At 34.4% G+C, this 16263-nt stretch overlaps 1 protein-coding gene across 1 annotated transcript in view; it reads right to left on the bottom strand.

Moving 5' to 3' along the window:
• Positions 1-16263, bottom strand: part of ADGRV1 (adhesion G protein-coupled receptor V1) — a 262471-nt gene that overhangs the window by 187312 nt on the left and 58896 nt on the right. Inside the window, exons 39-55 of the mRNA XM_059493101.1 lie at positions 15643-15822; positions 13938-14101; positions 13307-13400; positions 12668-12697; positions 10590-10668; positions 9863-10001; positions 9185-9326; positions 8494-8756; positions 6867-7042; positions 5261-5385; positions 4247-4413; positions 4015-4158; positions 3035-3142; positions 2283-2535; positions 1480-1599; positions 1080-1302; positions 409-613 (exon numbers count right to left, since the gene is read on the bottom strand). Coding sequence (XP_059349084.1) covers positions 409-613; positions 1080-1302; positions 1480-1599; positions 2283-2535; positions 3035-3142; positions 4015-4158; positions 4247-4413; positions 5261-5385; positions 6867-7042; positions 8494-8756; positions 9185-9326; positions 9863-10001; positions 10590-10668; positions 12668-12697; positions 13307-13400; positions 13938-14101; positions 15643-15822 — 2612 coding nt within the window. The remainder of the gene's footprint in view (positions 1-408; positions 614-1079; positions 1303-1479; positions 1600-2282; positions 2536-3034; positions 3143-4014; positions 4159-4246; positions 4414-5260; positions 5386-6866; positions 7043-8493; positions 8757-9184; positions 9327-9862; positions 10002-10589; positions 10669-12667; positions 12698-13306; positions 13401-13937; positions 14102-15642; positions 15823-16263) is intronic.

Below are 16263 nucleotides of genomic sequence, written 5' to 3'. Positions count from 1 at the left end.
TTTGTTCAGGCAGATGGGCTCATCCTGTGGCATAACTTTTTTAGAGGAAAAGAATCTTTACTTAATTCCTTTGATTAACCAATCAATAAAGACTATAATGATATCATATATGCCATCTGATAACTAATTTTTTAGGTTGCTGCAAAGTAAAACTGATAAAATAATGGGTTATTCTAAATGTAAGGGGATCATAAAAAGTCCACAATAGGGACAGACTGGAACTGAGTTTCTATTACCTGTCATCTATATAACCAAGTAACAATGCTAAATGGAAGTCAAAGCCCTTCTGTCTCAGGTTGCTACAAGACTTTAGAAAAAGAATCTGTCACATGCAATTTAAGTATGTTTGTGTTCTGCTATTCAGAAATTATATATACATATTTTAATGATTTACCTTACAAGTTTTACCTGGGCAAATGCAATGACTCCATAGGCATTGTCATTGGGAGGAATAATTATGTTAACAAAACTGTGGACACCAATCTCTGCACCTCCTTTAGGGTTTTTCAGGCGCACTTGAAAACATTCTTCCTCCTCTGGGATGATGTCATCCAGGATATTGACTGCTATCACAGCTTCCATGTCCCCAGGCTCAAATATCAATTCACCTGAACTAGCATACAAACAAACACATCAAGTAATTATAAACTGAGGATATGATTAACAAACTTTGAAAGGACTACTGAAAGTATAAAGAGCATTTTTGATGCTGAAATTGTTGTTTATATTCCTGAATAAGTCAATGAGGTTTAAAGGTTGTGGGATTAGTGTTTGGCTTGTTTTTATTCTTAATACCAATAGAACATATAGTAACTGATATTTCTTATTAATGTAATGTAATTTAATTTATCCTAAATAAAAGCTTCAATATCCAGTTTAACTACAAGTCCTTTTATTACATATTTTAAAGCAAATTGAGAGAAGTTTGACTTTAGGTTATCTTAAGTCTACCTGTGAAAAATTCTCTTTAGTGTTAATAAACACATCACACAGAGGAGCCTATTATGGTCTTCATTGTAACAAAAAGACTACCACAGAACAAGGAATGCAAGAGCTGAGAGATAAACCAAAAGACCTACCTAGGTATAAAATCTGACTGGTTGGAGATAGTTGTCAGCTCATAAATCTGGGAACTGGATTCAACAGTAAGAGCAATCAAACTCTTGCTGGAGTTCAGAGACTTTGCAGTAGTGAAAGTGATATGATCTGCATATGGGGCTTCCAGCATCAGAGAGAACTGGTTCCCTTCCGAGTTCCAGGAGTACAGTGCTGTTGTGTCCTTACCAGAGAGGAGGATGTGAACTACATTGAGCAAGGAAGAGAAAAAAGACATATTCAGTGATATATTTAAAACTTTTTCTAATATCAGAAATACCCTTGGCAGCTCAATTGTTAGAAGTATCTCTTAAAATCTGGTAAATAATGTGAAAATTGAATGCATATATTTCTTCAGTTCCAGTACTATAAACAAAATCTTACCTAAACCTGAAGGAGGTATGAAAACATGGATGTTTCTTACAGCAGAGACTGGAAGAGACTGAAAGTGTCTGAAGGTAGACTGCCCTGTCTCCCAGATGAAAATTTCAGAATTTCCAGTTTCTACAAAGGGGAAAAATTACAAAACATACATTATACATACATTATATTGCTGCCTCAAATCACACACTGGTGGCCATTCAAAGGCAGAGGTTGACAACTTTAATTACAAAGTGAGTCCAGTGATTGTATCTTCCTTTTTACTTGCATAACTCCAGAGCATGATTTCCCATTAGATGATTTATTCCATGACATAATTTAAGGGTTTTTCTGCACACATTCATATAAAAGAACAATAAAAAGCCCAGCAGACAATAGTCAATGGCAAAGAAACCTATGGACTGCAATACACACTTTTAAAGAGTCACAGTGATGCAAACATAAAACAATGTCTAAAGTGTCATACTTGTAATAAAAATCTACTTTGCTGAACAACATCTTTGCATATAACAAAACACAGGAAAGCTTAGAAAGGGTGCAATTAGCAGCTAGATGAATAGAGTTATTATTCCCTATTGTTATTGGGAATATATTTCATTAGTTTCACAAATATTTGAGAACATACACAATGCTTTCGTTTTCTGAGGTACAAATGACAGATTACTTTGGTAAGATCCTTTTCAGCAAATTGTCATCCACCAGTAATATTTTAATCTCTGTCTAAACCCCTTTTATTCCAAATACCTTTGCTATCAAACAAGCGAGCGCATACTTAGCAAACTCAGCGTTTGTTTTCTGCTAAATACCTTTTGCAACAATTAAATATATATCAGATCCAGAAGTCCAGGCCTCCATGTGTTTTATTTCTTTTGCTGGTAACTGACGAAGATTCCTAAACTCATTATTCAGCCATTGGTACAAGAGTACATTCTGGCTGGTATTTGACAAAGAAACTAGTAAGTACATAATGCCTCCTCGGGGAAACAAGGCAATGCTCAGAGCTTTGTAAAGTGGTAGTTGATGATGCAGCACAAATATATCTTTATTCCACTGGAAAACCTGCAAAAATAGAATACATATTTTATTATATATTTATAAAAAGCACTAAGAAAAAAGAAATTCAGTGTTTTGATGAGAAATTGGAAAGACTTATAATTAACTGAATTCCTTACTTCTGTAGTGAATTCTACATTATGGTGTAGAAAGCACACTGATAAGCAACTGTAAGTAACTACCTTACTGAAAGTGCCTGTGCCTGTTCTTCAGATGGATAGGTTTATGGTCAGAAGTTATTTCTATAGTTATTTAATGTAATAGACTTCAAATCAGAAATGTCAGTAGCAATATAACCAAAACAAGTCTAAATTACATGCTAATGTAAGGAGTGTTGTTACATTTAAACAAGTCTAGAATTTCATGTCTTATAAGTCTATAATAGAAATGTAACTAATTTTTCAGGAATACATACTTACTGTTTTATCTATATTTCCTTCATATTTCAAACTGAAAACTAATCAAACTACCTACATCAAAGCCATGAAGACAAGTGTGCTCTAACCTGGATGGAACTGAAACTGGTGGTATCACTCACAAAAACCAAATAGTCTTCTTCATCCACAGCAAAATGTTTGACAAGTGTGGTATCCAAAATAGAGAGGGTCTGTAGCTACAAGGAAAATATGGCAAAAATGGTATTTTGAAGTCAGTTCAAGTTCACACATATGCACACATAGATTTAAAAACTGTAAACATACAAAACATATGTAAAATAATATATTAAAATTTTCATAGATGTAATTTTATAGTTTTAAAAATATATATGGGATCATTTTACAAAATTAATATTGGTTATCATACATTTTTCAGAAAATGCTCTATGACTTCATTACTCCACAATTTCTTTCTTCATTTCCAAGGTCATTTTATCTCTCCCTCAAAATATGACTATAAAAAACATTAGACAACAAGCTGTAACAACTTTCAACGTTTAGGAATGGTATTTCTCAGTTTAGTATTCCCACTGAAACACTCCAAACCATACTGCCTCTTCCTTTCCCCCCTGAAGTGGAATGGAGAGGAGAATTGGAAGCACAAAAGGTGAAGACCATGGGTTGAGATAAGGACAATTTACTGCAAACAGCAACGTGATAAGAAAATTAACATTAAAAACAAAAATAATAATAGCAGAGGGTAAAAGAGAGGTAAAATTGACATGTGAAAATGCTCACTATGCTAAACCCATCAATATGTGAACTGCACCCAACTACCCCAACCCCCAGGAGGGCCCCTTTCCCTGGGTGATATAGAATAACCTCAGGGCTCCAGGCATACCCCTCCTAGCTACTGCAAAATTAACCCTGCCCTGGCCTAAACCAGTTACTGTAAGACAGTATCTTACATCACTCACTCATGCAGAGTGTTCAGTTGCCAAACTATCTGAGAACAGTTCTTTTTCCCAAAACATGGTGGAACAGAAGGGCCTCACAAAGTCCTTTCTAACCCCATTATTTAATGAATTTGTAAGTAACACAGATTTACCTTCAATAGTTTGCGTTCAGGCATGAATGCATATACACTGCTGTTGGAAGCTCCCCAACTGCTTCCTCCATGAGTAATCACAAGGTAGGGAGAGGCATGGATTTGGAAAGACACACAGCTTTTAGGATTCCACACACTGAAGTTCTGAGAGAGGGACAAAAATGCAGAACTGAAATGTCAAGGTTTTATTAAGCAGCATGGTTAATGGTGGTGTCTGTAAGCAAGCATTTACCTCGATGGCAACAAAAACTCCTTTCCACTGGTAGAGAGTAGAAAACACAGATGGAGGTGAACGCAACAGCACACCATATAAGTTTTTTTCCAATTCAAAGAAACACCAGCTAGCTGCTGACTCTTCCACAAAGCTTTGCATGACAGACAGAACACTAATACCATCCCCTGCAATACAGTATAAGAAAAAAATATTTATCTTTACGGTCTTTTACAACACCATTTTCATTACTTATTTGTGAAAACCAAATCTAGCATCAGAAATCACAGAATATTCTGAGTTTAAATGGACCACAAGGACTATCAAGTCCAGCTCTTAAGTGAGTGGCTTATACAATGGTCAAACTCACAATTTTGACATTTTTAGCACCATGCTCTAAATGCCTAATCGACATTCTGAGTTGTTTCTAAATACTTGGTATAAGTGCATGTAAATGCATGGACATGATATAGCACTGAGGCTGTATTGAGAGTTAAATAATAAATTAATTTCTCATATATTACTATTACATATGGAGGATGCATAGGCAAATTGAGTGTGATTCAGTTTGGAATTTAGGTAGTGAGAAAATTAACTAGATAAGAAGAAATAAAAAGGTGACAAAGAAACTAAAAATGTGTTTATCCTCATTTTCTCTCTCATCACAAGTAATAGCAATGGCAATAAGATTCTTAAATGGCCTAGTCATTCAACACTTAGAGAAAATAGTGTATTTTATATTATTTAGAAAAATCCCGAATTGCAAGTAGTAAAGAACATATGTATAAATCAAAGATCTTGTGAAAATATATAACCAACAGGAAGAGCAACACAGATTGTTGAAACTATGGCAGCAAGGGCTGATGACAAACTGACTCTTAAGTAGCCAAGATCTTTTATCTAATGAATTTTGATATCATAGCAATATTGTAAGTAAATTTTAATTCCAAAGTTATATCTCCTGTATGTTTTGTTACTCTGTAGCTATCTTCACTCTGAAAACAGCAACAAATGCTCTGGATAAAGTGAACGTACTGATGCCAAATGCAGTATCCGACAATGTCTCCCACTCAACACTCACAGATACGTTGAGCCCATTACTCCGTGAAACTTTCAAATAAACCGTAGTGTTCGCTTCTTCAACTGTGAAGACACTTGTCCTAAATTTGAGAATTGTGAAATAAATTTTAAGATGCATTATTTTTATAATATAAAAATAGGATTCTTACTGTATGTTTTCAGCAGAGAATATGCAATAAAAAGAAAATACTGGGTTTGCTCTGTGGTGGACTAATACTAATTAAGGTTGCCCAATGTTTCTTCACACAAGACTTTGATAAAATAATAGGAAATTCAAAAAATCTTAAACCAGCCTGAAATCTAACACACAACTGTATGGGTGAAGCTGAATGATTTCTGAAAACATCATTCCGTATCATAGACTAATATAATCACAGAATGGTTTGGGTCGAAAAGAACCTTAAAGACCATCCTGTGGCCCTCCTGCCATAAGCAGGGACATCTTCCACTAGACCACATCTTCCACTAGATTGCTCAGAGCTCCATTGAACCTGACCTTGAACACCGACAGGGATGTGGCATCCACAGCTTCTCTTGCCAGTGCCTCACCACCCTCACAGTAAAGAATTGCTTCCTGATATTTAATCTAAACCTACTGTCTCTCAATTTTAAGCCATTCCCTCTTGTCACTACGTGCCCTTGCCAAAAGTCCCTCTCCAACTTTCAGATAGGCTTCCTTTAGGCACTAGAAGGCAGCAATTGGGTCAGCACAAAGCTGCCTCTTCTCCTGGCTGATCAATCCCAATTCTTTCAGCATTCCTCACAGCAGAGGTGCTCCATCCCTCTGATGAACTGAGTGGCCTCCTCCTGTCTTGCTCCAACAGCTCCATGTCCTTCCTGTGCTGAGGAGCCCAGAGCTGGAGGCAGCTCTGCAGGTGGGGTCTCACCAGAGTGGGGCAGAAGGGCAGAATCTCCTCCCTCCAAAGCTGCCCACAGGGCTTTGCATGCAGCCCAGGACGCATTTGGCTTTCTGGGCTGCAAGTGCCCATGGCTGGCTCATGTCCAGCCCCTCACCAGCACCCCATGTCCTTCGGGGCAGGGCAGCTCTCCATCTGTTCACCCCCAGCCCGTACTGGGGGCTGCTCTGACCCAGGCGCAGCACTTTGCACTTGGTCTTGTTAAACCTCATGAGATTCCCTAGGGCCACTTCCTGAGCCTGTCCAAGTAAGATTGGCTCATTTCGTTCTGAAAAAGCAGCCCTGAGTGAGAGTGTATCTTACACAGGCTTGAATAAATAAATAAATTAGAAAATTTCTGATTCCTGGGACACTGGTTTATGGTTTGGAATTTGTAATATTGATTACTGTTTAGTGAAATATTTGGGGAATAATGAAGTACTGTTTCAAGGAAAAAATGCACAGAGAAATCAACATTTTTAATGGTGAACAGTCCATTTTAAGTGCTTTTCTGCTCTGCTGTACAGCAGTAATGATATTTGACAAATAGTGTCATTTTTAAAATCATAAAGTTTAAAACTGGATTCCTAATTTTTTAATTAAAGGGAAACTATCTCTATGAATATTAAAAAAACCTTCCTTTTAATTGAATCAGGGTTCAGTACCTATTTGTAACTGGGTAGATGCTGAAAAGCCCCAGTGGAGCCTGGTTCTGTAATATTGTAATCATAGTTTGCACTCTGGTGCCTAGTCTGGCTCCTCCAGTTGGATTGAACAAGGTGACAATAAAGTGCTCATCCAATTCTGGTTCTTCGTCCAGGATTGCAGAAATATGCAGTGTCTGACAAGAAACAAGCATAGAAAGCTGCTGAGACTTGACAGCTAATAATGACAATGTTATTCATGCCATGCTGCTGTTTTTATTCTTTCTCTGTACAGCTCTGGACAGCAGGGCAGTACAACAGCAGCTCATGAACTGGAGAAGGCAGGAATAAGGCCTGGATAGTTCAGGCTGGGGTTCAAAAGTAATCCCTCTGCTGACCTCCATTAGTGCAACACTAGCACGAGCATATCCACGTTCTTTTTATTTTTCCCCTTCTCCTCTTTACTCTTATAATAAGATACTCTGAAGTGTAACAGGTTTTGATCCTTTTTTCTTACTTTTGTTTTGTACTTATTCTACACATTCCTTGAGACAGCTACCTGATCACAGCTCAGTCAAGGCAGGTTTACTTTACTTTAGCTGTCAACTGAACTATCTCATGGGCAACAGGGTAGTTACATTTCTGGTAACTATCTGGGGATAAAGAAGGAAAAAAAGGGAACAGAGAAATATTTGAAATACTCTCTTCTTGGTGTTTTGTTCCCTCTACTGCACCATGGTGGATAAGAATAGGATTGTCTCAAGGTGGTCTCAAATAAGCAGAGAACTCTCTATAAAGAAATAGATGATTTCACTGTCATCCTCCCAAATACCCAAAGAGGTGAAAGTTACAGTAGTACATATAGCTTTGCCTTAAAAAAATTATTTAGTAATAACAGGTCTGGAATTAAAATAGAGCTCACAACATTTTAGATCTCTATTTACTTCTTCAATAAACCATAAAGACACTATTAAGAAATCTTTTGCTCCCTACTTCTCAGAGATCTGCTAAACTGGCCATCACTGAGGTGTCAAATGCATTTTAGGTTCAGAAACTGAAAACCAGTGTTTCCAGAAAGGTTTGTTTCAGATCCTACTCCCCTAACCATAATATACTAACCTGTTATTGACACACTTAAGATAGCTCATTTTCTAGCTGAAATTCTTGTGGGGACAGTTCAGAAGAAGTGGGATTAATACTGCCAGAAAAATAACTAATTTTAAATTTCTAAAACTCTGAAAGTTGTTCATCTTTTGCCTCTCCTGCAGCATACTCTCTTCAGTTCATGCCACGTAAAGGAATAGTATTTTTAATACCACCGCAATTATTTACAGTACAAAATTATGACTGCATGTCAAAGTTTATCTTTCAGCTAAATGCTAAACACATAAATAAATGGTCCTATACACACATCATTCTATATACCCATTATATTGTTTTCAGTTTATCTGAACTATTACAGAGAGAGAAATATCTAGAGAAAAGCATATTTAATTTTTCTGCACTCCCACTAGCTCAGTTTATTCTGAGAATTAAGGAAAACATAACAAAAAAAATAATACATGAAAAACCACAAACATTGCTTAAATGTTTCAAATAATTTTTAAAAAAGCCTTCTTTACTTTTTGTGTTATAACTACCATATTACCTTAAATCTGACTCCCTCTTCCAGCACAATGTATCCTTGAGAAGGGGCCAGATCCACTGATGGCTCTGAAGAATTAATTTCACTTACAAGATACTGAACAGACACTGTTCCAAATATTCCCTGAGGAGGTTCTCTAATAATATTTAATACTGCAACACTTTCCATCAGATGGAGAGCTGTTTGCTCTCTTAGGAAGAAGTGATCACTGTTATTGAATGACAAAATTCCGTGTCCATCATCATTGGCAAATATAGTAATTGTGGCTTTTGAAAAATAAGTAATAGAAATATGTTTTAATTAAAATACTAAAATATAATAGTACACATATACAAATAAATAAATATATACAAAAATACACTCTTTCTTTAATATAATTATATTGCTTTTATGTCCCTGATACTACTTAACAGAAAATGTAAGTATTTTTCTCTATCTAGGAAGATTTCCAGAAAGGAAGAATCTAAACTCTCTTATTGAAAGATCCAGCTTTTGCATTTTCTGATTCCTTATTTTACTTATTATTTTGTTAGTTTTACATTTTTCACAGTGATGTTTAAGAATTTCCAAATGAAATTAATAATTTATCATAGGAATACACTGGTGTTTTCTAAAACATGATTATGCAGAGGAATGAAATTAAAGTGACTGAGATACAATTCTGAAGAATGAGAACATCAAAACTAAGTTTTACCTGTTGTGTTCTCCCCTAATTCCAGGCCAAATGAGGGATTTGTTAGAATTAACTGGAACTTCTCAGGACCTTCAGGAATATCATCATCACAAATCACAACAACAACAGATTTATTCCTTTCTCCATCAGCAAAAAAAAGAGTCTAGCATTGAAACACAGAAAGCATTGAATATTCATTAGCTGATAATGCACACAGAAATTTTAAACTAAGGTTAAGCAGAATTGCCTTAAATAAGGCAGAAAGAAGAGGCAAGAAGAGTAATTTCTATGTCAATTTTTATAATAATTTTATAAATTGACTGAAAAAGAAGGAAAATAATTAAATAGTTTAGCACATCATAGAGTGAGGACAAACAAGAGCAATTCACTTTGAAAGTTATTTTGCAAAAATATTAAAACTTACATAATATCTTATATTCTCTTTCTAAGCAAATTGTATTTGAAATAGATGTTTCAAAGTTCAAAATGTGTTTTATATTTTAAAATGCTTTAGTACTGAAAAAGAAAGAAAGACTAAAATAAGATTACTAAATCTACCTCTATTCAGATGATCAGAGCAACTGAAAGAAGTTGAGAAATATGGCTGTACTAGTGACCATTCTGCAGAATAAATAAGATTATGTTCTTTTTAGGAAGTTGAAGAAACGAAAACTACTAGATTTAAAATCTGCTTCTTACCCTTGAGACCACATTAAAATCCAAACCCAGTTGTGCCTCCAAATTTTGGGCATAAAAAAACACAGACACATTTCCATAAGATCCTTTGTTTCGGTATGCCATTATGGTCAGATTCCCATGACTTTCATTAACTGCAAAACTTAAACAAAAACCAAGACAAATTCTCAGTGCTCACTGAGCATGTTATTTTAATAAGATGGTAGATAGATAATTTTTATATTTTAACTTAAAATCATCCCCTCTACCTGTTAAGAAAAAGTGCCTATTACAGTAAAGCCACTTGTCTAATGCAACCATTATACCTTTATTTTCTTATAAAAATGGACTTGAACTAGGTTAAGCCTGTCTATGAGCATGGACGCCTTTTTCCTAGCTCCTGGAAATCAGTGAAAAAGATCTGGGAGATGTCAATGTGCGTGCTTACATGGATGCAGAGGCTGGGGCACTGGATGGAGGCTTGAGGGAGTGATGGAAGTCCACAATACCAAAGGACAATAGTGAAAATAAATACATGGTAACATGAGATTTCTGAGTAAACATACTGCAAATGTTGGGCTTCTTGTGTGGGCATTATCTTTCCAGTTCCACTGAACTGAGTAATATGTAGTCAGCTCAAAGATCTGTTCCCAACATCAATAGGAGTTTTACTGTTAACAGAAAATGAAAATAGTTGGGCAACACTAATCATTAACTCCCATAGGGAGTTCTTCAAGGTGACAAGACTTACTTGGTACTTTCCCATTCAACTACTCCGCTTACTCCATCATTAGCATCAATAATAATTTGAGAAGCTAAGCCTTCTACATCTAAAAGGAAAAACAGAAAGACAAGTATGTAAGAACTACAGGGTTAATTTTCATTATTGTCAAGAATAACAGAAGCATTTCTTTATATCTTTACTAATTTTGTAGAAGAAAAAAAAAAATTTTCCATTTCAAAAATGTAGAGGAGAAAAGGAAGTGAACAAGATACTTGGAAAGACTTCAAGAAAATCTGTCCTTGGTAGCTTATTATTAGAGCTACAACACAGGGCCTTGAATTACCACCACTATATTTGATGTATTTAAAAAAAAAAAAAAAGAAAAAATTGAAGGAAACTCATGGCACAGAAACAGTAGAAAATTACAACAGCAAGATTTTCATCAAGTCTTAATTCATTGTGGTTTTTTCTTATGATGATATTTAATGTTTTGCAGACAGTGCCATTTGGAATATTGGAGGGTAAATGAGTAAAAAAGAATAATAAACTATCCAATATATCATCTCATATTAATGTTTTAGTGCCTGATAATATATCTTAATGGCACACACCACAGATTTTGCTATAAAAAAAAGAATTGCTATTTTCTTTTTAGTTAGTTTATGTATTTTAAGATTCTATTACTGTATAAAAATACATGTTTATCCATAATAACTTTGCAAGATTATTGCATGTATTGCCCTGTGAAAATATTAATAATAGATTAATGCCGGCAATTTCCACTAATTTCAGACCAGAACTTGACAGTCAGAACTTGATTCTTCTGACAAAATAATGTCTTATTTTGTTTAAACAGCATCACATGAATATCTCAATTTACTTTAATAAAAATTAAAAATAAATTAAGATTGACAATTTCTACAAAACAAATTGACTCCACTAAATCTGTAGTAAATATACTATTTTTAGATCAATCTGATTTCTATTAAATCAGATAAAACTTAATAAAAGTAAATGATCACTGGCTTGAATGCAGATCTAACACTATGAGACAATGACGAATATGAACAGCAGCTGCAACACCTCTATACAGGCAGCAGAAAGGTTTAGAAATCCATAGGGATTACAGTGCATATAGACCCTTCAGATTCCTAACTGGTGTTTTCCCTCATCATGTCATAGTCTGATCAACTCACTCAAGACCTATAACACTTCACTTTCAATATCGGACCTCTAATTTCACATCTGGCATCTCCCCTCTCTCCTGATGACCTCCTGCCATTTTATCCTATCTTAATTCTTGCTCCTATCCATTAAGTGTATTCATTTTTCTTTCATCATTTTCAAGTTTTGAACATTTTCCCTTTTCTTAATTCCTTGCACTTTTGTATTAGAGTCGGGCCTTTTCTTCCACCTGTTCTAGATGATGGGATGGAGTGAGAGCAGCATGAAGAAAACAGAATTGTCCTTTATGTTTCCTGCTTCTGCTCCATATCCAGAAAGTCTCAGATCAGAAATAAAGGTCACTTAAGTTCCATGCGTTTAACTATATGTCACAGACATCCCAGACCTACAGCACATATTGCATGCACATTGCTAAGACAGAGACAGCATTTATGATATATTCCAGATTGGTACGATTAACTGCATATCAGTACCATGTGCAGGACACCCATCACTTTTGATATTAGACACCTAGAATTATATTAAAGGTTTTCTATGGAGAATAGGATTGCTAAATCCTAAACAAATGCACTGCATCAACAAGGATTTGAATTCTCAATCATAACAAAGAAAATACACAAAAAGGAAAAACAAGATTAGAAAATAGTCTGATAACAAAATTAATTCTGACATTTTATAATGAGGACAAAATTTTGCCTCATGGATTAAAACTATTATCTGATCATCCTAAGTACATCAGAGTCAAATGGTCATACTCAGACTGCTAACCACTTACGGCAGAAGGTAAGATTATGTGTCGCTCAGAGCAATATAAATCAGGAAATCCTTCATACTTTAATGTTACTCTTTCTGTGTTTTAAATTTGAGACTCAACTAATCAGAGCTCAGTCTATACAGCAGCAATCAGTCTTGCAAGTTACCTTTCAGTCTGTAACGAATTAATTCTGTCACTTCAATACGCATGCAAAGAAAGGGAAAAAGAGTCATAGATGATGTAAGAAATAATCAGCACAATTAATCACTGGTGTCACAGGATAACCCAACTGTCTTTAAAGCCAATGGCAGCTGTGCTACTGAATTAGGCAGCAGAATGAGGAACTCAATAAGCAAGCAATAAATGAAGTTCTGTGGAAGAGTAGGAACACAGTAGATCATGACTCCTACAAGCAAATCTGATAAAAAGTAATAAAAAGATACTTTTGAAAGAGTGAGCAAAGGAACTGGAAGGAATTCTTTGTACATATTTGTTTCTGTCATTTACAGAAATTAAAATCACATTAACACATTGCCAACACAACTTTTGAGATAACTGTATTCTCCAACTGGTAATTACTAAATAACTCCACTGTGAAAATTGTCTTATAATTTTTACAGGGCTTTAAAAAATAGTGTCATAATGACTATGCTTGATGTTCTACAATGTTTCTTGCAGAATACCTTGTCTCATTTTGGCTTATTTGGGAAGTGGCAAGCGGAATAATGATATGCCAGAGTAATATAATGTGCATTCAACAGATATAAAAATAAAAATAATCATAATGGTTTGTAAGTTGTTTTACCCAGCCTGGGAGGGGAGGAAGTTGAATGGTTCATGATAAGTTCCACTGAGGTTAAATTAACCAAGAAGAATTCTTGTACTTCTGGTACATCATCCTATAAAACACAAATCCAGTATATTCTCTTTTCATTTTCTTTAAGAAACAATCACAGAATTTGTCAAAAAAAACCACACTACAAGTCTCTAACCTTATAGCAACATTAGAATTAATTTATGTTTCCAATTTCCTGGACATTGTTACATAAAATGTAAATTATAAAGTAAAACATTACATTTAATGGAAAATACTGCAGTGACTCTGAACTAGATGTGAACAGATTTCTGCTCAATTCTGCAGGCACACATGGCAACTACTGATAAAATAAGAGCCAGAAGCAAGCAATGAATGACACTGATCTGAATATTAGAAAATAAAGTCATTATGAGAGAGTTAAATTTCACTTAACTATAAGTAGCAGTCTTCTGTTATTATCTGTCCTTCTGTGATTTTATTATTAAAGAACAAAGCAGTCTTTCTAAAATACCATAAAATCAATAGCTTCAAATAATACAGCATAAAAGATTCAGGTTCCACAATATTCCTTTTCAATTGTCATACCAATAAGTATAGAGTGAAATGATATAGAATTTACCTCTAGAATAGTAACATTTATGGCAGCTGATGTTTCTCCTTCTTTCAAAATCACTGAGTCAGAAACAGCTACATAATCAGCTCCTGGTTCAGCCAAGGTCCCCTCTGTCTGATTACTTAAGGAGACCAATCCTGGAACTGTGGCATATGTAACATTGATAGCACCTGTTTAAAATGTGACAAAAAAAAAAAAAAACAACACTTTTTTTCAATTCTTATGAAATGTTCACTAGAATAGACAAAGAAAATGGACCAAATGCTCATTGAAGAAATGGAAAGCCTAACTACAAACCAGAGGATTAAAACACCAATGGGACTTATTTCTTTCAGTCCAGCCTTTAATAATTTGTCCAATATTACAGGACTCAGAAAGCATTAGGACCCAATGCATTCATCTATTTGAGGTGCTGTGAATTGCAAATATTACATTATATACCTGGGACATCTAATATATTATTTATACCAGGTTTGGTGTCAAGGGAAGTAGAGTGTTTCAGGAATAACTGATGTCTAAGAAAGGCTCTGAGGAGAGTTCTAAATTTAGTTTCCTTCCCAAATAGACTGACATAGATATTTATAGAGAACAAAAATTACAGGACACCTTGATTAATTATACTAGAGGGAAAGCTAGACTTTTTTTTTTTTTTTTTTTTTTTATTATTACAAAGCCACATCTCACAAATCTGCCACAGTAAGTCAAGTTGCAAATTTAAAGAGAGTGATCCTGGAGATAAAATGTCAAATGAAATTCAAAGTTAGTCTGTATGAAATAAAACATAAGATATAAAAGAACCTTCATTTTAATAAATAAATATGGAGTTCAATTGAGAGATTTTACATTTACAATGGAAACTTAAATTTATTAATATTTTCCTAAGTAGCATTTGAAAGGTAATTTACATACTGATTGACATTAAAAAAAAAATGGGAAAAAAAGAAATTATATTTAAATTCCTCTGCAAATCTGTAGTGTGCCCAGATCTTGATTGTTTGTTTCAACTGATCACTTCACCTCAAAACAAAGAAAACAAAAATAAGAGAGATTTTAACAAAGGTCTAAATATAACCTAAAAATGTGAATAGAAAATTATTATGTATGCTATCTCTCAATGGAAGTCAAAGTATTCAGGAAAAAAAACCACAAGAAATATTTAGGCACACATTACATTATTGAAGTTAGTACTATTTGATTTGATTTTAAAAGGAAAAATTGAATTAAAAAGAAATACAGAATTCTTAGGAGAGGCATGAACTGAATTCAGAGGCATCAGCGCAACTTTTTCCATGAGATATTCCTAAACTGTCAGATTCTGGAAGTCTATAGAGGGGAAATTGATCAGCAGGTAACATTATTAAAATTATGCAATATGTGGGAATGATAATTCCATACAAGCTCATTTTATCATGTTTTTTTTTTTATTTCTTCTGGAAAGACAATTCAAGACAGATTTGCTGGACGTAAAAGTACAACCCTAACAGCCAGCTAGCTATACCATAGCTCCCAGGCTTCCCTTGCTGTGGAATTAAAGTTTATGGCTTCAGTTTTAACTAAAACTTAGTTTTCAAGCCTGCAGTAAAGAGCCCAGAAGTTCTGAAAACAGTTGTTTCCAAGGTTTTCCAGAATTTCCAGCCTCTTTGTCATGACTTTCATTTGTCTAATGATTTTGAAAACAAAATATAATTTCTCTTGGAGATGTTATACAAACCTAGAGATCCAAATTCTCTGTTAATAAAAAGTTGAACTGTTTTGTTTTCCTCTGGAAGTAAAACTACCCTGGATGGAGAAGCAAAATTTAGTACTCCATGTGGTTCATCACTAGCTTCTACTGTCAGAACAGCTTCATATCCTTGACTATCTAAAACAGCAGCACCAGAAGGAGAAACACCTGCAAAAGAATCAATGGACTACAGTTAATTGCATTAGGTAAATCAAGTTTTATCTTACGTTACCGCTATTTTTATGTACAAATGATAGTCAGTAACACTGCAAATGAAATCAAACCAAACACATTATATACTCAATGAATTTTACGGATTGTGTGGAATGTAATTGAATTCTTAATTCTTATATGTAATTGCATTCTTTAACAAGCACAGGAACATTCAATCACAACAAAAATTGTATACATAAAAAGTATAGAGTTCAAGACTGTATTAAGAAATGAGAAATCTGAAGAAACAGTAGACTTCAATAAACTACTTCTGTTGTAAAAGGAAAGAGAAAAGTTTCTTTAGGAATTCATTATAATTCCTAAATTCCATCATAATTCATTTACTAAGTTAAAATTATATTCAATTTCTAAATCATTCTATCGAGAAATTACTAT

The sequence above is a fragment of the Ammospiza nelsoni genome, chromosome Z (assembly GCF_027579445.1).
Source record: "Ammospiza nelsoni isolate bAmmNel1 chromosome Z, bAmmNel1.pri, whole genome shotgun sequence".
Lineage (NCBI taxonomy): Eukaryota > Metazoa > Chordata > Aves > Passeriformes > Passerellidae > Ammospiza > Ammospiza nelsoni.
Note: the sequence above shows the minus strand (reverse complement) of the source record. Positions and strands in the feature narration are given on the sequence as shown.